The following is a 22,324-nucleotide window of genomic DNA, read 5'->3' on the forward strand; positions in this document are numbered from 1 at the left end:
TAATTAAGTTATAAATAATACATAATATAATTATATTTAATAAAATTAAAAGAATTTAATTAATTAAACATTTTTTAATAATATAATTTAATAATAATCGTTTATTGATACAATTAAATTAATAATTGTAAATATAGTTATTATTTTAATTAAATTAAATAAAAATATTTAAATTAATTTAATTTATATAAAGTCGTAATACCCCTGTACCCCAAAAAACAAACCCTGCCCTAAAACCTAAAAACACCCCTGTACCCCAAAACCCAAACCCTGCCCTAAAACCTAAAAACACCCCTGTACCCCAAAACCCAAACCCTGCCCTAAAACCTAAAAACACCCCTGTATCCCAAAACCCAAACCCTGCCCTAAAACCTAAAAACACCCCTGTACCCCAAAACCCAAACCCAGCCCTAAAACCTAAAAACACCCCTGTACCCCAAAACCCAAACCCAGCCCTAAAACCTAAAAACACCCCTGTACCCCAAAACCCAAACCCAGCCCTAAAACCTAAAAACACCCCTGTACCCCAAAACCCAAACCCAGCCCTAAAACCTAAAAACACCCCTGTACCCCAAAACCCAAACCCTGCCCTAAAACCTAAAAACACCCCTGTACCCCAAAACCCAAACCCTGCCCTAAAACCTAAAAACACCCCTGTACCCCAAAACCCAAACACTGCCCTAAAACCTAAAAACACCCCTGTACCCCAAAACCCAAACACTGCCCTAAAACCTAAAAACACCCCTGTACCCCAAAACCCAAACACTGCCCTAAAACCTAAAAACACCCCTGTACCCCAAAACCCAAACACTGCCCTAAAACCTAAAAACACCCCTGTACCCCAAAACCCAAACACTGCCCTAAAACCTAAAAACACCCCTGTACCCCAAAAACCTAAAACCTAAAAATACCCATACACCCCAAAACATATACATCAGTACCCCAAAACATATACTCCTATACTCATACTTATTTTAAAAAATACTTAAATTAATATATTTAATTTATAATATTTAAAAACGAAATAAATATTTTTAAATAATTAATAATAATTAAATCAATTATAAAATAATAAATAAAATTTAAAAAAAATTAAATACTTACCAATACTTACGATGTAATGCCATGCGTTGTAATAGCATCTGCTATGTAATGCCATGCGTTGTAATGGCATGCATTGTAATGGTATTTGCGATGTAAAAATCGCGTTGTAACGGAACGCGTTGTAAAAGATGCGTTGTAATGGTAACACACCGCAAAAGGATGACTCGTAACAACTGAGAAGGTTTAAAAATTTTTTAAAAAACATGAGTTTCCACTCATTCAAGTCAGCATGTTGTGACTATATTTCTACCCCTTTTTCACTAATGATATAATTAACATAGGGTATGTAACAAAAGAAATAACAGCAGTTCATTTACTCGATCTATACACAATGCTCAATGCTTATTCAATAAACATGATTTTAAAACACTTACTTCCATTGTTCATACTAACCATGATTTAAAGGAAAAGCTATAGAAAAGCCAAATCTTTACCAAGGAAATCACACCGCAAAGGATTAAAAGAACATTTCATCTTCGGTTTCAGCAAGTTATTTAAAAAAATAAAATGAAAAAAAAAGAAACCCCCAAAAATCTGAAAACAATGTTTGAAATTTAGAAAAAAAAGGTAGGGAAGAGTAAGGAGATGACCGGAGTATTTAGATTAGTAGACTTGGTTCTGCTACAAAATACACTAATCAAAAATAATCTTAGTAGGTCGACTATAGCAGCAATATTTCTGCTATTGAAACGCTACTGACCAGTTTTCCACCACTCCTTTAGCATCAGAGGGCAGAAAGCTGGCTTTTTATGTAGTGAACCAAACTAGGTACACTTTGTAGCAAGTTCAGACGACCCTTATTGGCTTACAGGGCATAAATTAATCTTTTGTGGTAGACTGGGCGAGCAGTTTAGGCTTATTAGAGGATAGATGCATAAAGTAGTGTAGCACAGCTATCATAAGAGGACTGGATTCCACCGACCCCAAAAGGAACTGTAAATTGATTACGTTTTTACATGCTCATGAACAAGATCTGAAAGCTAAATCTGAGCAATGACAAAACAAAGAATATTTACAATTATATTTTCAGAGTCATGTAACTTTTACACAATTTGCTCTTTTTCTAAATAGTGTTTGTAATCGTGTAGTTTTAATTAACTGAACAATTATTATTATTATTATTATTATTATTATTATAATAATATTAGGGGGTAGTGTTAAGCAATTGTTGAAAATACAGTCAATATAGGAGAGACGTACTCAAGAAACCCAGGACCAATTTGGAAGAATACAAATTTATTTTTATATATCTTTTAACACCAAGAACTTCGCAATTGGATAAGTGCTTTGAAATATCAATTTTTATAGGTAAGTAAAACTGCAACACAAATACGTGTTTTTAAGAGGTAATGCTTTCCAAAGGAAAAAACATATTGCATGTAGGTACTTGCAATTATATTCCGGGATCCCTTTTAGGTCTTAAGGTGCTAGGGGGCCAAGGTCCAAAGAACCACCAGAAGTTCAGGTTTACCAGCCCTGGCGAGTCCAAGTTAAAGGGTGCAGTATAGGTTGGTAACCTTGCCCCACACCATTAAGGAGGGCCACCTAGAAACAGGATGCAGAGGTGGACTTGGGACAAATGCAGGAGCTCCCAACAGGGGGTTAAGTCTGTGAAGGTCATGGGAGCGGGAGGGGGGGCACAGTCGGTTGTTGTGGACCAGAGCCCGAGAGTTCAGATGCACAGGGCTTTGGTTGGCTAGGCCTGCATGTTGCATGTTAACGGCACTCCTGGTTCTCAGACTTGCAAGGGGGTTGGGGTGAATGGCAAAACCGAACAGCTGGACCACTCTGTGCTGGTCTCTGCGATGCAGACGTCAGTCATCGGCTGGTAGGTCGTTTCTACTTTTGAGTCCGGATTGGATTCCACCAAGCTTTGGTTGCTGCAAGGGGATCAGTATACCAGGTATTAATGCGGGGGGGGGGGTATCTGTTTGATCCTGGCATCTTCACACTTGGTGGGGAGACAGCTCTGACATCCTGGAGCACGTAGCCTCTGCCTGGGCAGCTGCTGCATCAGTGGACCCGGTGGACAGCCAAACAGTGAACCAGACATTGCACGTTCCTGCAGGCAAGTGGATCCTCCACTTTAAGGGAGATACTGTCAGATGGCGAAGTGCGGGAGGCACTTCTAGGCTTTTGGAGGATGCACAGCTGAAAACCCAGTCAGGTTGTCACGATTGTAGAGACAGGAGCAGGCAGTGTTTGGTGTTAAAGTCCACCAGGAGGGCACAGTTCTTGCTTCTTCGACTCTTCTTGGTCCTCCTTTTGTAAGTGGAATCTGAGTTCCTGGTGTCAGGGAGCCACCGAATTGAGGGGAGTGATGGGCGAAAGCAATGATCGACTAACTCTTTGGGGCACTACGCTCCCTATATGATCACTTCCTGTGGTGACTGGGCCTAAACCCCATCCTAGAGTTCCTAATTCCACCAAAATCAAGATGGTGGAATACTTCATGGGGCACATACGCCAGTTCACCTTAGGGGTGTGACTGTCCTGGTAGTTCACCACAACTCCTTGCATAGCTAATTTCCCACAAGTCCTGGTGCCAAATGGCACTTAGGGCAAGAGGTGGCCTTTACTAGGTCTGGGGGAAGCTGGGATCACATATCGAAGGTGCCAGGGGCTTTGTAGTTCCTGGCCTTGGTATGCAGATTTACTAGTCATCGTGCTGGAGGAGATGTGAACAACCTACTCCAGAGCAGGCACTGTTTCTGACCTCGGAGCACACAGGCTCTCACCTGCAGGGAGTCAGAAGCATGTCTGTGGCGGCAGGCTGGACAATATTAGTCAGCCAGCAGGCTAAGAGGTTGGTGGGATTTCAGGGAGCACCTCTAAGGTGACTGGGTGCATGTTTTAATAAATCCACACTGATGCCAGTAGTGCATTTATTAACACAATGTGTTTGATATCAAACACCACGGGTTTCAGTGAAGCAATCATGTAGCTGGGAAACTCTTAATGAGCAATGCCCAGTACATGTATTTAAGATGCCTTCCCTGTTCACTTGTACTATCTAGCAATTGAACTAGAAAGCACAGAGGCATATCTGATCCTGCAGATATGTCCTCACATATAATGTAGTGCACCGTTCCCTAGGGTTATACGGCTTGCTGTATGGGTGTCATACATGGGTGGCATGCAGGAGACAGGGGCTGTGCCATGCTGTATTTTCTCATTTGTCTGCACCATTTCATGCAGCTTGCAATGGCAGTCTTCATGGCTTTGGTGGTGGGTCCTTAGGATTCACAATACATGCTGTAACCCTTAAGGACCCACTTTGGTACCCATGCCAAGGTACGAGTGGTACCATTTACTAGGGACTTGGAGGTGCTTAAGATATTGATAATGGAGTAGTTCTCTTGTTTTAGGGAAAGAGCACTGGCACTGGGTAGCAGAGACGCACAGTATTTCAGTCAAAATTGCATCAAATGTCAGGCAAAAAGTGGAGGTACCATGTCAAAACTGGGCACTTTCCTACATTGAGCTTCCACTTTCGAACTGGATATAGTGGTGCACCTAGAATGAATGCATCCCCAAAACAGAAATTACCAATTTACAGGCAATAGCAGCAAAGTGATAGTGCATCCAAGCTTCTTACACATGAAGGGCTGCTTAGATTTGAACTCTTTTCACGACCAGAAGTGAAGAGGGGGGGAGGGGGGGGTGGAACTTGGGGGAGCAATTGAATTCAACAAACTACGCGATCAATAAATACAGGGACCTTATTTTAACTTTTATGGGGGCCACAATTCTTCAAAATGAGAAAGTCCATTTCCTCAACAGATGATGACCTGACAAACTGTCATTCAGGGTATCAATTTCAGGTAGTGCTGCGAGAACTGATAAGTACAAGGCTCTTCAATTAGTCCCTGCCCAGCACAATGGTTTTCTTTAGGAGCATTCAACGCAAGCTACATTAATTGGGTTTAACGTAACAAAGGGAAATAATACAAATATAAACAATTCACTTTACATGTCTACCAGTTACCATTTTGTTAGGTTTAGAAGATATTTACACATTTTTATACACACTATAAAACACAAGTCACAATACAAATGGCATGCCTATTACGCAGCACAAAACAGCAAAGAGTTGTTTAGAAGTAACATTACACCACCTCCCTCTATCAGTCACTGAAAGGAGAGTGGAAAAATAGGCAGATGCAGCAGGACTCCCGTAATGAAGAGTTTAAGGAAACATCTGTTCAAAAATACTCACAGGCATGGAGTAGATCAGAAACTACAACGGGTGTCAGAGTGATAGTCTGACACCCAAATAACGACATCAGCGTAGCAATTATTCACAATATGCATTTGCCTTTTAACTGAAAACTAGAAGCTCAAGTTTTAATTCCTGTAGCATCAACAAAGGACAACATCAATAAACAAAACTTAGTTTAACCCTTTAAGTGCTGCCGTCGGCCAACGGTCGTCACGAGCACTACCTTGCCAGTGCTGCGCACGACCGTTGGCCGACGGGTCAGCATTCGTTATTCGAACGTTCAGCACTGGGCGCTGAACGTTCGACGCTCGGAAGGTGTTAATTTGCTTTGGCTGTAACAATAACAAAACAAAAGCATACACATTTTAAGATCCTCCTCTCACCTGGGGGAATCCTTGCACAGGGTACAGATGGTTTACAGGTAATGTTAATGCGGCATGCATGGCACTGAAGTTGTGTTCCAAAGCATCACCTTGATTCACTTCATTGGTCTGTAAAAATACATAGGTTATAAACTAGGTTACAAACAGCCATTTTTAAAACTATTTCCAAATTATTCAGATACTGGTTTACTTATTAGGGATCACCATGTCGCACCATTTAGAGATTCAATGATATACAAAAAAGAAAGGCACAAAGGTATTAGTAGGCACCCCTTTCCCCCAAAATATTATAACAATCCAGTCCACAAGAACCAATCCATATGAGATAAGATACCATCTACTGCATGTTAAAAGCATATTTAAGGTCAGGAGGGTTTCCTTGACCATATAGGGGGAAGAGGCTAAATGCAGAGTTCCCTTATAAAGTCGCAGAAAATATTTTTTAAATACAAAAGATGAAATGTAATTTAATATATGGTGAGACCATTGTCCGTTCCATAAAACACCCAAATCATTGAATGATTGCTCTCATTTAAAATGAATAATATGGTTGCACATATCTGAAATAAGTAAGCAATCTGGAGTGTGAAAATAAACCTGGTGCTAGCGAGTTGTTGCAAAATCTAAGGTACAATAATGAAAGTTACTCAAAAACAATTGGTTTAGAATATGTAAAATGCAGAGAGATTTCGGCTTCTATTTAATCAACTCTAGCAGTTCAATAAAGAGTAGGTTACTTACCTTGCGTAACATTCTTTCTGGGATACCTTAACCGGATGTCTGCCCTTGTGAATCTCTGCAGATCCAAGACTGAAACCGGAAGTCTTGCAAGAACTCCTGTGCCATCAGTCTGTGGCAACCTCACGAAAGGCAACCCGGAGGAATGTGTACCCGTGCCCCTCCGCACTGACGTCAGTTTATTTTGTGTTCTTTTCAGAGCCTTACGATGTGGAGGGGGGCCGACACTGAAATGATATAGCAGTGTGAGCAAGTCTGGTTTGGAACACTAACCAAACGTTCGTCCACCGGATGCGGAAGAGTGGGGGGCGTGAGAAATCTGCCGTTAGATAAAGCCAGAAAGCGTTACTGAAAAGTATCTTCTTTTGATGGCTACTTTCAACCACACATTTCTCACCTTGTGAATTTATACCATAGCAATTTCCCCAGAGATGAGTCGGTCTAAGGAGTGGCCTTTGGACAGAGTGCCTGTAGGAGTAAGCAGGAAAAATGACCTTCCCTGCGGAATAGTCATAGTGGTGCCTGGTAAAAGTATGGAGGGATGCCCATGTGGCTGCTTGGCAAACACAGGCAAATATTTGCCACAAAGGCCCTCAGGAAAAACCTTTTTGGTCAAGAAATAACAGCTGGTACAGGGATAGCAAGCAGCCAGAATGACTTCCACCACTTCCAAAGGAAGTTTGAAACCTCTGATGGGGTAACTCAATCTCCAACCATGTAGCTCTAAATTCTGGAGATAGGGGAAAACACCCTGCTTTGCTATCCTGAAAAACCCTCATCCAACCCCCTTCCACGCCATCAAAGAAGAGGGTATATTCTTATTAAGGATTTCACAAAGTCAAACCTTTCGAGCCCAGTCTGGAGCCATCAGTATGAGTTGTGCTTGGTCCTGCCTGAACTTCAGGGCCCACGGCATGGTTGGGATGCGTACAGGAATGGGAGTCCTATTGAAGCCTTAATGCCTCCTCTAGAGTACCTCGAGAAGGAGTTGTTTCTTACCTGTAACACCAGTTCTGTCCAGGACTGATGCTGGAGAGAGGCCTTACGAATGGGTTCAAAAGGAACCTGCATCAGACGAGAAAGAACTACATTAAGCTCCCACGGGGTGAAGGACGCCTAATGGAAGGCAACACCTTCAGAACCTCCAAAAAATCTGATGACTGGGATTTTGAAAAAGGAAGTTTGTGAAGGGCATTTCCTATAGGCAGTAAAGGCGGCCAGGTGAACTTTAATGGAAGGAAATTGGAGGCTAGATCGAGCCAAATGTAGCAAGTAAGGAAGGAGGACATTTTCCTGACAGGAAGTAGGATCTACGTTCTTAGACTCACACCAGATGCAGAATCTCTTCCACTTATATGCATAGGAAGTCTGTGTAGATGGTCGTTTAGCCTCCTTCAATATCTCCATACAGTCCTGAGGGAGATTAATGTGCCCATACTGTACTAACTCAGGAGCCATGCCGCCAAATTCAACGACTAGAGGTTGGGATGCACCATCTGTCCTCCAAACTTTGTGAAAAGGTCCGGCCAGCACGGAAGGCAGAGATGCAGCAGAAGAGACCGGTGGGGTCGGTATGTAAACTACCACTGACGGGGCCACTCCAGAGTGTGGAGGATCATTTTGACTCTCGATTCAGAGAGCTTGATCAGCACTGTAGGGATCAGGGGAATGTGAGGAAAAGCGTATAGAAAGCTGATCGACCAATTGATACATCGTGCATTCCCCAGTGTCCCTGGTTGGTAAAACCTGGAGGCGAAGTCGCGGCATTTGCTGTTTTCTGCGGTGGCAAACAGATCGACCTCTGGAGTACCCCATCTTCTAAAGAGGTCTCGCCCCACCTAGTTCTTCAAGACCCATACGTGATTTTCTTGAACGAGTCGGCTGAGAGCGTCTACCTGAGCATTCTGCACACCCGGAAGGTGAGCTGCTGTTATGGTCAGATCCCTGGCCAGCAGTCAATTCCAGATTGTCTGTGCTTCCCGAGACAACGGGCAAGATCTTGAACCCCCCTGCTTGTTGAGTTAGTACATCTTGTTGTGTTGTCCGCCTGGACAAGCAGGGAACTGGTTCAAAAGAACAGCTGGAAGGCTTTCAGCAACAAATGAACCGCTCTGAGTTCCAGGAAGTTCATGTGGTACATGGCCTCCTTCTGGGAACACGTGCCCTGTATCTGAAGGTGGTCCCCAGCCTTGGAGAGAAGCACCTGTCACAATGGTCTGTGTCAGTATCTCCTTGTGGAACGAAATCCCTCAAGAGTAGATTGTGAGGCGAACACCACCACTTGATGGACTGGAGGGCCTGCTGCGACAGCTGAATCCTGTCCTCCCAATCCCTCAGTCTCTGGTCCCACTGATCCTCCAGACATTCCTGCCAAGGCAGCATGTGGCGGCGTGCATTTGGAGTGAGGAAGATGCAAGACGTCAAGGAACCCAGGAGAGAGAGGACACCTTCCTGACCGTCGGGGAGGGTAGGTCATGAGAATCTGAGCCTTCAGAAGGATTGATAAGCATCTCTCCTCCGAAGGGGACACGCTTGCCTTGCGAGTATCGATGGTGGCTCCCAGATACTGCAGGCACTGTACAGGAGTCGAGACAGACTTTGTGATGTTTATGTGAAGGCCCAAACGCTGAAGTAGAAGGGAAATTTGATTGAAATGTTGCGCTTCTTAAAACGTCGCTGCCTTGATCAGCCAGTCGTTCAGATATTGGTAGACGAACACCTTGTCTCTCCGTAAGTGCGCTGCTACTACAGCCATGCATTTGGAAAACATCCTGGGCGCCGACTTCAGGCCGAAGGTAAGTACTGCATACTGCTAATGATAGTTTTCAACAGTGAATCGCAAGAACTTGCGATGTTTCTTCGCTATGGGCACGTGGAAGTATGTATCTTGCAGATCTATTGCGCATAACCAATTTCCCTGATGGAGCTGAGGGTACATTTGATGTAAGGATAACATGCGGAACTTCTCTGCAAATCCACTTGTTTTCCTGTCGCAAGTCGAGGATGGGTCTGAACTCGTTCTGGTTTTTCTTTCAGACAAGAAAGAATCTTGAATACAGTCCTGTCTCCTTTTGTGCAAGAGGAACTGGCTCTATCGCTCTTTTCTCCAACAAGAGGTTTTCATCCACCTGTAACTCGCGTAGCCAGAGTGAGTCGGAGGGATGGACGGAGGAGGGCTGATGAAACGTAGAGTGTATCCATTGCGAACAATATTCAGCACCACATTGTCCTGAGTTATGTTCTGCTACTCTGTCAGGAAATTTTGAATGCTTCACCCCCACCTGAGTGTTTAACAGAAGAGGGGGAAGTAACCCTTCAGGGCTTAGGACCAGCAGGGGCCTTGTTCCCTGTAGACTGCTGGTTGGACCGTCCTTGTGAATGTCATTTATGAAACGGTTGTTGCTGAAACTGTTGCTGAATCCTCTGGTAGGATTAACTCTGTTGGAACGGGCGGAAGGTCTTACACTGCTCTTTGGGTGTCTCGAAACTGACAGCCTTCGTTTCCATCTCTGATTTAATCAGTTCCATCTCTTCATCTGCATGCGAATCGAAGAGTGGAGCCAGAAAACGGTAAGTTCGCAATGCGCTGCTGAGCCTCCAGTTTTAAAGAGGTAAGGTGAAGCCAGGAATGCCTTCGAAAAGCCACGCTGTGACAATAGTCGTGGGCCGACAAGAGTGACTTGTCCGCCGCCGCACTGATGACCTGGTTAGAGACCATCAGCTCCTCATTCAGTATTTCCTGAAAGTCCTCCCTCTTGTCCCTGGGTAGGAAATCTACAAATTGGTGGAGTGATGCCCACAGGGAGCGGTCGTACCTACCCAGAAGGGCAGTCAAGCTAGCCGCCTTCATAGATGTGGCTGCCGAGCTGCAGACTTTCCTCCCCACCGAATCCAGCTTATGGCTTTCCTTGTCAGGTGGTACAGAAGATGCTGCTTTTTTGCTGCCACCACAATGACAGAGTCTGGGGTGGGGTCCATCTGGAGGAAGATAGGATCCGACTCAGGTGCTCTGTACTTCTTCTGAAGCCGGGATGGCGCAGATTTTACTGCAGAAGGCATCAGGAACAGCTCCATAGCTGGTTCCAGCAAGCCTGGTATCAGTGGAAGTAAGGGGCGAGATGACTGCCTCTGCTGGAGTGTTCCAAATATTACAGAAGTTGAAGGTACTGGAGCAGACAACGGGATATGGAGTTTAGTAGCCCCTCTGACCAACACCCCCTGAAAGGTAGTGATATCGTCAATAGGTGACACTCTAGGAGGAGGAGAGTCAGTTAGCGTGGGAGAGTACTGGCCTGTACTCTTAGATGTGTCCCTAGTATACCGGGTGCGTGATCTCCCATGTCTGTGGCGCAGATGAGAGCCCGTGGAAGAATGGTGACGTTCACGAGAACGAGGTCTCTGACTAGGTCTTGTTCTTCTGGGCTCCGAGGAAGGAAGAGGAAGAGGAAGCGCTGTATGCGGAGGGGTCCTCGAAGGAGAAGTACGGGAGTACTCCGAGTCCAAAGAAGCGGCCACCCTTCTTTTTTGTGCCCTAGACTTACTCTTCAACCTCGATGGACTGCTCGACGGCGTCGTATCGAACTCCCTGTCGACTATGACAGGCTCACAATTGAGCGCGTCCGGGAGTGATACCTCAACGTCGAGCTTCTTTGATGGCTTGGTTCTCCTAGACGCTGATCATCTCCTTATCGACGGCGATCGCGTTGTCGACGTTGATCGGCGGTGTCGCCTCAACGGCGAGCGCTGATGCCTTGAACTCTATCGACTGTGATGCAACGACATTGATCAATGTCTCTACGCGACCTCGCCCGAGATCTCTCCTTCCTTCTCCTCAACGCGGAGCGTTGACGTAGCTTCGATCCAGAGCACTGGGTCGACGGGAGCAGAGAGACGTCATACCTGCTCTCAACGTAGTCGTAGCAGTTTGAAAAACAGCACCGGTCCCCTTCACTGTTTTCAACTGGGGAGACCCCAGAGTCCAGCCCATGGGATGTGGTAGAGGACTTACCCTCTCCCAGCCCAGCCCAGAAGTCCCTGCAGAAGTTGAATGTCGTCTCTGCTCCATTCCCTGAAGTCACATTTTTTCTCTGTCACGCAGGGTGCGACTGGAAAAGGTGTTGCAAATGGCGCAGGTATCAGGAATATGAGAGGCAGGCAGACACAGAATACACAAGGTGTGAATCAGACTTTGCCTTTTTCCTCCCACAGTCAGGGAACTTGTCAAATAAGGATGGCATTGTGATAAGCAAACTGGAATTTTTGCCCAAAAAGTACAGCAGAAGACAGGAAGGTCAAAGACGTCAAATGAAGTTGAAAAAAAAAACCTCACTTTAAAGCTAGAAAGATTGAAAAAATAATAATCAAGGTAGAGCTCAATGCTCCAGGGTCCTGCTAGAAGGAGCCGGAAATAAGAACTGAAAGTAACTGGCCTTTGGCTGTGCATCATGGGATACCGGGTGTCTCTGGAGGGATTCTTAAAGGCATGGTATCTATTTACAGACCTATAATGCCAGCCTATGGGGCTTTCTGTACAACCCTTCATCTCGATCATGAAAAAGGTGGTTTTGTGAAGGGGAGTTTTTCTATGTGTGAAACTCAGTAAAATGGTTACATATAACAGTCAACTGGCTATCTTTTTTCACTTCAGGATGAAGTAATGGCCAGTGCAGCCTAGTTCAATTCAATTAAATTCAATATGTACTTTATTCAGCATAAATACAATACCATAAAAGTGCAATTTATAAAAACAATCAAATATCAAAATACAACGGAACCAATCCAAAAAGACATACAGGACGTATGCTATTAAAGCCCCTACTCTACTATCATTCTTATACAGGTCATTAATAAATATCCTAGATTAAGAAAGAGGTGGCGTAATCAGATAAAATAGTAAAACATGCAAGATACAGTCTCCTGCTAGGGAACACACAAGGGAATTATTTGTTTTGAAGGTGCCCTCACCCACCCAATTCATTACTGGGACCTTTAGCCTACCGATGCTAGAGTCAAAATATAATCACTCCTCTCCTCTAGTGTTTCTAAGTCGCATTCCCGACCTTAAAAAGTTTACGGTGCAAAAAAAGAGTCAAAACCTCTGTGGACAACTTCAAAAACAGTAAGGCCACCTTAGCCTGCTTAAAACCAGCTTTTTAAAAAATGCTTTTTAAAAATATCTTCCTTGTGTGCGGGTAGTAGGGACACTGTAAAACAAAGTGAAGGGTATCCTGCGGAGACAGTTGGTCGCAGCCGCGCGGGCCCTTCAACTATCATTTTAGTGTAACCTGCCGGCACCGCTAGGCTGTGATGCAGTAGGTTTAACCTAAAGAATGTCATTAAAAACCTGTCTTGGGCATTGTGGATAAAAGACAAATAAGGCTCAATGCCCAGGCAGGATTTGGTCAAAGGGGCACTCTCACATAGGGTTTAATCACCTCAGTGTCTTCCCTCCGGGATGTTATGTGCTTCAAGAATTCCACCTTAATGTGGGCCTTATCCTGAGGTAACAATTTAGTGGGGTGGTTAAAGAAGTCTGCACAGCCCAGGACTGACTGGGTTTCCCTCACATACTTCAGCCATGGGTTGTTCCTACCCTGGTCACATGCAATGCAATCCCTAATGATCTCCTTGGTTAATGCAGCCTCAGGGTTTGCCCACATTTTGACCCAACAGGTGATGGTTTTTAATTCTATCCGGTCTCTAATATGACTGACACTCCGTTCCTCATGAATAATAAAGGACGAGGTGCTCTGCTGTACTTTAAGAAGCAGCCGTAGGTATTTGTTCTCTTCAGTATGGAGAATTCTGCGCGTCAGTAAAGCCCTAGACCTCAGTACCATAAAGTATTTTGGCACAGCACATTGAATTGTAAAGTCTCAAAAAAATTTTGGTGACCATCGGCCCAACCTATGCGCGAAGTTCATAATAGCGCCGGAACAGCTTGTTAGGGTGGGACATTTCTCATCTATCAGGACTTTAAAACTGAGACGGTGTAAAATAAAATCCAGAGGTATGAGAAAGTCTGGACTTTTTCCAGGCAATGCGCGCCTATCAAGTATTTGTATTTCCTTTTCAGGGTTTTCCCCACCTCCATGATGTATGATTTGGAAAGGTTAGCAGACAGGTCTAGACTCTCCATGAAACAGACAAAGCCATCTATCAGGCATTGCAGGCCTCGAGGGGTCCGCGCGGGAAGCACCGCGTCATCTGCGTAAAGCAGAACGGTGACCCCTCTTGTACCTATCCTTGGCGAGTCCACCCCCAGAGCAACTAACGCCTGCTCCAGGCCATTTATATACAGGGTAAATAAGAAGGGTGCCAAGATGCAACCCTGTCTTACCCCCCTTAGGCATAAAAATGTATGGGTCGTACTCCCCTCCTCATTGTATCTGACCTGAGCTAAAGGGATGTATGACGTTACAACGCATACTTTTACCACGCATACCATTACAACGCGGTATTTACAACGCATACCGTTACAACGCATAGCGCTTGGAGGTGCTGGATAGTGGTAAGTATAATTTTATATTCCAACTCCAGTCCACGTGGACACTAGGGAAGGTGTTGGATATAAAATTATACTTATTCCTTATCCTAGAGCGCCCCGCAGCGCAATGCGTTGTAATGGTATGCGTGGTAATGCCTGCGTTGTAATGGTAGTGCGTGGTAAAAACTTTGTTGTAACAGTTGTATACCGAGCTAAAGTATTCAGATGTAGGACTCTTAAGATATTCACTAGACCCGGGTCCACGCCAAGAGCTCCCACGAGCTCCCACAATTTCTTGCGGTTTAAACGGTCGAAAGCTGCCGTCAAATCTATGAAAGCCAAGTACATGGTCTCTTGACTAGCAATAGTGTACTTGGCTGTCAATAGATATAGATTGAGGCATTGAGCGTCCTGACCTAAACCCATACTGGGTTTCAGTAATTATATTGTGTTCCTCCGCCCAATCCAAAAGTCGATTGAGGATAGCCCTGCCCAGAACTTTCACTGTTACATCAATGAGCGAGATGGGACGGTAACACAAGGGGCAACCCCAGTTTCCCTTTTTAAAATGGGTACAATTGTGGCTGTGGACCAAGATGCAGGCATGCCCGAATCCACTGCAACATTAATGACCCTGGTCAATATAGGCGCCCACAGTTCTACCTGGCTCAAGAAAAGATCAGGGGGAACCCCATCAGGCCTCGGGGCCTTATTCCTTGTCAAAACTTCAATGCCCACCTTTATCTTGCCCAAAGAAAATTTTACATGTCCCGCATACTCACCCCCTTCCTCAGCTACTATCGGGTCCTCCATCATGCCGTGATTGTATAGGCCATTAACATGCCCATACCAAGATTCTGGCAGTATATGGTTTGCTATCCTAGGTTTATTAGCATCTTGGAAGCAGGGGTCGTTAATAACCTTTCAAAAAGCGGTCATGTTTTTAGACTCTACTGCTTCCCTCAGATTCTCCCAGGCCTGCTGTTGCAAGGAGGTTTTGCGTCGCTTTACTGCCTGTTTATAGAGTCCCCAACATGTGGACACCCTTTTATGGTCACCGTGGGGCCACTTTTAAAGCTAGCTTCAGCTCTTTCGAGGCAAGGGAGGAGTCGTGGTCAAACCACCTGTGGTCCTCCTTACTCTTTTTGATGTAGGCTGTCATTATGCTTGGTGACACCTTCAAAGGCTTTAACCAGTTCTGCCCTGTCCACCGTTGGGTTTATCCGCCAATAAGGCTCTATAAAAGGCTTTACCATACACCTGAGACCATCCGAGTCTCCTCCCTTGATCAGTTGCTGTTATAACACCACTCTCCCCCAGGCGGGCAGCGTACTTGGTTAAATTTGGTTCCCTAAGCGACATGACCAAAGGGTTATGGTTGCTAAAGATACTTAACTGTATCTCAAACCCTAAAATCACCCACTTTAACGTGTTGGAAACAAAGATAAAATCAATAAGTCACAGCCTCTCCCTTTAAAGGTTGGGTGGACCAAGCCATTCTCCCCTACTTTGATTAGGTCCATGATGTGTGTGAGGGCATAAGTACCTAGCACCTTATTTAACTCATTTCCCGCTCTTGTGTGCTCTATATGCGGACCCTCTTCCAATGGGCAGGAAGACCAATCCCACCCCACCCCCATCCAAGATTCACGTTTGGGCACAGGGGACAGTTAAAGTCACAGAGTAACACCAACTGGAATGCCCATTCCCCCTGGTCAGGTATCCCTGTAAACCTACTCTCCAATTCATTCAATCTTATGGTGTGTCGACCAATTAAAACAACGTTATAAAAATGTATAAAATTAACTTCTTACCCTTGATACACAATTTAATCCCCTGCATGAAATCAGAGTCCCAGCTCAAATCGTCCCATCTCCCCTGGAGCGTTAAATCCACGTATGTAATCAGGCCTCCCCTTGCTCTTCCCACAACACCCCTGCGTGCTGGTGCAAAATACATTTTATAACCCTCAAGAGAGCGTGCTACTGTCCGTCTCTCGTTTCCTGGAGGGAAATGTCCTGGATTTTCTTTATATAAGATTGGCAGTCAATGTTGGATATTTTAGATGAGAGCCCAGCTATGTTCCATGAAATGATCTTAGTAATACCCTGGCTAAAAATAACTGGACTGTCTGGTTCGGACTCCTGGGGGGGAATAATAATTACTTGGGTCTCCCAGGAAAACGGGGAAATTGATTCCTTGGGTTGTAACATTGATATCCCTCCCATGCCTGCATTGAGCGAGACTCCCTCCAAACTGTGGCCAACCCCAGTTGGGGTGCTCCTGTCGCGTCAATCAATGTCGTCTAGGACTGACATTTACAAGAGGGGCTTACCGATTGAGTAACTGGGCCTGGGGACCCCCTCGGACACGTCCTACATGATCTCTCCTCTGAATGTCATGAATGTTTACTCCCATCGTATCCCTATAAAAGAAGCCCAGTGGTAACATTTTAATAGTCTATCCACCCTCTTCCTGAAAAGACCCCTTACGCCGGGTGAGAAGATCATGTACCAGCCCAGGAAACCTAAGATTTAAAATCACGTCTCCTGGGAAGCACTTCCTACTACAACCAATCCCGGACACCCTTCTCGCCATTAATATGTGCCTGTGGTTTGCGATGTTAAAATGTGCATTTCTAGTCAACCAGTGGGCCGCCTTATTAAATCAACATTCGTGGGGTTTCTTCTCTATTTCCACTGAGCGCCGGGACACCTGTCAGAACTATTGTGTATGGGCAAGCTGCCGGCAAGAGATCTAGAACTGGCAAACCTGCGGTACACCTGACTGAATAATCTTGGGCAGGCACCATGTCCTGCGGTGCAAGTGCTCTGCCTGCTATGCCCCATGTATTTTCCTGGCCTATGTTCTGGACTACGGAGCCCGCCCTCATATGCCTAGTGCCTCCCACAGTAGCTCTTAAACTCCGGGCATTTCCGTCCCTAGACCCCGCCAATTGCTCTTTAACTTCTCCCTTCTTTATTCCCTTCAGATGTTCACAACATGTTTCACACCCTCGTTTCTCTCTAGGGACATAGCAACGCTTTATGGACTGGGAACCTAAAGTACCCCGAAGCTATTGGCTGTATGCGCCGACACCACGTTTGTTCAAATGCTATTCTGGGCAAACAGGCACACTTTCTCTTCGATTAATTCGATTTTCTCGTAAATGGGCCCTAGGTGAGTGGTTAACATTGTTTCAACCTAGACCACAATTCCAAGTTTGTCGTCCCCCCCCCCTCCCCGGTTCTGTCTCCATAATTTGTGCACTGAAATTCCCCTGCAGGACCTTCCGTGTCTTTGGACCTTACCGATTTTGGTGCGCCTTTCTGCTTGGATTTGCGGTTGACAGTGTGAAGCCCCACCCCCTGGGTTCGCTTAGCTATTGTCGTGGGACCAGCTGGGGGGGGGGGGGGGGGGGGGGGGGGGCGGGGGGGGGGGCGGTCCTTATCTTGCTTCTATCTAATAATACTCTTTTGGACCGAGTAACCACCTACCCGCCTTCCCTCCGGGAAATTTCGCACCTCTTTGATGTCGTGGCCAGAGAAGGACCTCCCTCTGCCTGACCTGACCCGCATACTAGAGCAGCGTATGGAACGCAGCCCTCCTCACTGTCTTCTACGACAATCTCAGTCATACACAAAACATCCTGTGTTAACTATTGTTTGAGTTGATCACGCCGCCTGTGGGGGTAAAGCGGCAGAGTTCGTGCTCATTACAGTGTGATTGCCACTTACATTATCTTGGGCTACTGGATTACCAACATTAGGCGACCTGGCTACAGCTAAGCCCCCCCCCCATTGACGACCTCTTCTGTGACACAATTGAGTCCAGTGAAAGTCTCTTCTCGGCCAACTGGATCTCATGCACTAGTACAGACTTTGCCCTCGATAGAAATGCATCTAGTGTCCCCTTCACATTCCCCCCCACCCCACCAATGAATCTTTCGCCTTCCGCTTGCTCATCCCACCAGATAATCAGATGACCCAATGGCAGACCCAGTACCAACGGGACAGTCCATACAATCCAAAACCTCGAGAGAAACTATGATAGTTCTAGCCCCGGTCCTCTATTTTTCTGGGCAAAAAGAGTCCAGGCTGACCTATGATCTCCACCCGATGATAGTGAGACAAGAAACTGCCGTTAAACACCTTGGGCTTGTACTCACCTCCTCCTCTTATCGACAGCAAGTAAGTATCTATGCAATAAGACAGGCGTTTCAAAGTTCTGAGGGTTTTAGGGTGGTGGCCCGGCCCAGCCCAGCCTCTTGCGGGCCCTGACTGGCGCGGACGGGCCTGCCCTTGGCCCGCGCCCTGCGGGATCCCTCAAGTGTTTTTAAAGCGCCTCCTGGCGTTTAACGGTGATGCAGTGTTGTGCGCCACTGGAGGATGCTGGGATTGATAGTCCCCTTACTCGGATGGCGAGAGTGGCGGCAGAAGATTCGTTGCAGTCCCCCTGGGACTGATTAGGTGGCAAACCAGCAGGGCAGTCAGCAAAAGAAGATCTCCACTGAGGGTAACAGGAGGTAAGCGAGGGACCGGCGCTGCGGGAGCCCTCGAGTGTTTTTAAAGGGCCTCCTGGCCCGATGCGGTGTTGTGCGCCACTGGAGGATGCTCGGATTGATAGTCTCCTTCCTCGGATGGCGAGAGTGGCTGCAGAAGACTCGTTGCAGTCCCTCTGGGACTGTTCAGGCAGCAAACCAGCAGGGCAGTCAGCAAAAGATGATCTCCGCTGAGGGTAACAGGAGGTAAGCGAGGGACCCCTGCATTATTGTCTTTTTATCTCTTAATTGTCTATGCAGGACTGCAGAAGATGACAATTTAAGAAGATATCTAATGAAGTGCTCCAGGGTCACGCACATGGGCGAGACTATTCAGATGATTATGTCTATCACAGCGATCCCTACTACAAAAGGAAACGTTATAGCGCAAAAGTATTTATTTTCAGCAGTAGCAAAAGGGTCCATTAATGCAAAAATTCACAGGATATTGATGAACCACTGGGGTGCAGACGCTTGTAGTCAACAAGATGCCTGCAGAGTTAGTCCTCCGAAGTACAAACTGTTGCCAAAGCACATGGTGAACGTTCACCATGTGGTGTGGCAACAAGCAGGGTGGGGAGGGTTCTTCTGCCCTCTGTTTGGCGAGACCGAGGGCAGAAGAACGCACCCCACCCTGCATGTAGCAATTCCACATGGTGAACAGGATGTTTTTTTCTACTTTAACTCTTTTGCCATTGAACAAGGGCAAAAAGGCCTTTACAGCTGGCTGATTGAGCAAAAGGATGGTGCTGCTCTGTCCAAGGAGAGAGGCCCTTGACCTCTACCTCATCCACATGGCAGCCACAGCCCAGAAAGATGCTGAGCCACTCACCATTGTGAGTTCTGGGGGTGATAAAGAGAACCATTTGCTGCATATCAGATGGCATCTGGCATCCAACACAAACTGCTTCTATGACGAGGTAGAAAAAGTAGACAGAGTATGTCTGAAAGGCATCCCCTTTAGTAGGCCCACAGCAATCACAGATTCCATTGGAGGGCTTCCATATGCCAATATGCATGTGGTATCAGCTAAATGCATAATGCTGATAAGTCTCAGCTATGGATTGAAGAAATGTTTGCCTGCAATATTGAGATTACATGAATGTACGAGACTTGTTGCAGGGGCAGAAGAGGCCTCAAAGCCACTAGTTTCAAAAGGGTCCTTTTGAAGGGGACCCACTTCACATACCGAAGTTGGGAAAGGACTCATTGAAGGAAAAATGCCAACATGGGCAATTAGGATCACCATCATTCACAGGTGGCCTGAGACCAGCAGCGGCAAGCCCACCTTCAACACACTGTCAAAGTACAGAAATAATTGTATCTTCAACCTGCAAACATCATGCAAAGGCTGCCTCTGGTGATAGGCAAGGTCCCTGGAGGCTCAAAGACTACCCTCAAAACTTCCTAAGCTGCTGACTTAATTAGTACGTAGAGGAAAGTAAGCCCAGAGAGAGATGTAGCTCTGTTAGTTTTAAAGCTCCAAAGGGCATATCTATAAGTGAGTCTTGGATGGTCCCAGAAACCATTCAAAGTGTGGCATCCTGATGACAACTGTGGTGCCCAAGGCACAAACAGAATCTGTGGTATCTAGGTCAGACCATACAATGTAAATTGCTGCATTCTGGCCACCATGCACTCTCTGGATAAATGTATTTCATAAGTCATCAGGCAACACAAGCTAAACTTCAGTGCAAATTTCCTAAATAGTGTGAGTGCAGCGACCTAGAAAACAAACAGCATTTGGGGAACAGAGCACCAAGCTAGCAGATGAAAGGACCTTCTTGCCCATGACATCTAATTGGTTGACTCTGTCCAGATGGGAAGTAGACAGTTTATGTTCACTTTGCTCAGGGAAGACGGAACTTTAAGTTTTTCAGGAAGAGGATGCTCCCCCCCAGAATGTCAGGATTACCTAGCACATGTTTGTGTCATCTCAGCATGTGATTATTTACCAGCAAGGTAGAGTAGTACTTAGTCAAGGCCTTCATGACCAAGTCAGGGCTCCATTAAAAGGGCAGCAAAGGTGCTGAAGTGAATAGCCAGTGCTACAAAATTTCAGTTATCAGGATAGCTTCATTCCTACCAAAGATAGTTGCAAACCCAATGTATTTGCTGCCCTAGAAATCCACCAACCCAAAAAGATAACTATCTACAGCTGGTAACCCTAATGCAAATCCACTTCAGTCTCTGGTGCATTACTTAAGTCTATAATAATATTTTAAGATCAAGGTGCAAGGAGGGAGCAAGTGATCAGCCTTCATTATGGGGAAGTTAAGGCCTGGTCACATATCAAAATCTGAGCCTAAAAGATCCTCCAGCTTCCACAAATATTTCCAATGCAAGGTGTAGGAAGCTGGCTCTGTATATACTATGCCAAAGTAAAGTATAGTGTGCCCAGAGTCCAGTAGATCCCCAGAGGTATGGCAGAGGCTAAAGTACATAATACCTCACTCTTTAGTGGTAGTGTGAGCGAGCGGTCAAGCTTAGAGGATACACCTGTTCAACACACTCAGTCAAGAAGTGAGGTCCCACACTCAGAGTGAATCCAGACCAATAGTTGGCATAAAAAGTAGGCTTTATTTCTAGAACCAAGATTTTCTTAGTAGCAGGTATTTTATACTTTTCATACAATGGTACTTTTCAAAATACAGTGAGGACAGGTTTTGAAGGAACAGTAAGATTACTTTTGCAGTTGAGAAACTTGCAAGTTTTTCACAAAGACTATTACTTTTAGATTACTTGGTAGTTACTTTTCTAGTTTGGCGTGAAACAAACTATTAACAGCTTAAGCAACACAGGACATCAGTAAATAGGTTCTTTCTTTGAAAGGCACCAAGTTTCATTTGGTGCAGTATAAAAACAGAAAAACAATACAATCCTATGGAGAAAAAAGTAAGTATACGTTTTGGGATGAGAAGTTTGGGGAGAAAGGGGGGGTAGAAGCAAGGTTCAGGTTGGCACTGAAGGGGCACTACCAGTGGCACTAGTGTGGCCAGGAGCAGAGTGCCAATGGGGCTAGGGCAGTGCTTAATTTGAGCCTGTGGTTTCTCGTGTTCAGCACCAGCACTATAGTTTCACACTAATTTTTGGGAGGCATGGAGATTAAGTGATTGGCCTGAATCACAGGATGTTGAGCCGAAGCCAAGACTTAAACTTGGTTCCCCAGCTTCAAAGTCGGCAGCTCTGGCCATTAGGCCTCATCCTCGCCCCAATTCCTAGTTAATTGTTGGCTCTATTTCAGGCAGTGTTACAGGAGAAATGTGCTGGTGCAAGCTTCCTCCTGACGAAAGCACAAACATTTTTTTTTTACAAATTAACCACTGCACCTCGATTAGGGGCTGCTCACGTACAGGCCACTGTCTTGGGAACCAAGCTCCTGGGATTAAATTCAGGGCAAAGGGGTCCCGTGTTAGCACCAAGTCCACACCACCAGCGGCACAGGGGAGGCAGGGTGCTCAAGAGCGGTCGCGAGCCCAATGCTTTCCTACAAAGGATGTCGGTCACAGAAAAGAACTGCAGGCTGGAGCCAGAAGACTGGACAAAGGGAACCAACAACTGGAGGATGAAATTGAAGTCAGTAAGGCACCACAGGACACTGGGGCTGCGGGTGCAGGGGTGTCTTTTCATGTCTGGTTCTTCTCACCGGTTGCGGTCGGGGGACCCTTCAGGATAAGTCTGCAGGCATCGAGGAGAAGGTCGTCCAATGCTGGAACACAGGTCTGGTTGGCCAGGGGGCCTTGATGGGGTGTTGGGCCACTCTAGCACAGGCCGTAGGCGTCGGGTGCAGAGGGGTGAGGACTTGCGGATCCAGCTGGATCTGGAGTCCTAGCTTGGTTTTGGACAACTCG

General features: G+C 45.8%; 1 protein-coding gene across 2 annotated transcripts in view; it reads right to left on the bottom strand.

The window, feature by feature from the left end:
• RIF1 (replication timing regulatory factor 1) overlaps positions 1-22,324 on the bottom strand; it is a 424,226-nt gene that overhangs the window by 263,904 nt on the left and 137,998 nt on the right. For both annotated transcript variants that reach the window (XM_086957241.1, XM_086957240.1), the window contains one exon: positions 5,710-5,817. In XM_086957241.1, the coding sequence (XP_086813367.1) occupies positions 5,710-5,817 (108 nt within the window). The remainder of the gene's footprint in view (positions 1-5,709; positions 5,818-22,324) is intronic.

Source organism: Lissotriton vulgaris, chromosome 2_1 (assembly GCF_964263255.1).
Source record: "Lissotriton vulgaris chromosome 2_1, aLisVul1.2, whole genome shotgun sequence".
Classification (NCBI taxonomy): Eukaryota; Metazoa; Chordata; class Amphibia; order Caudata; family Salamandridae; genus Lissotriton; species Lissotriton vulgaris.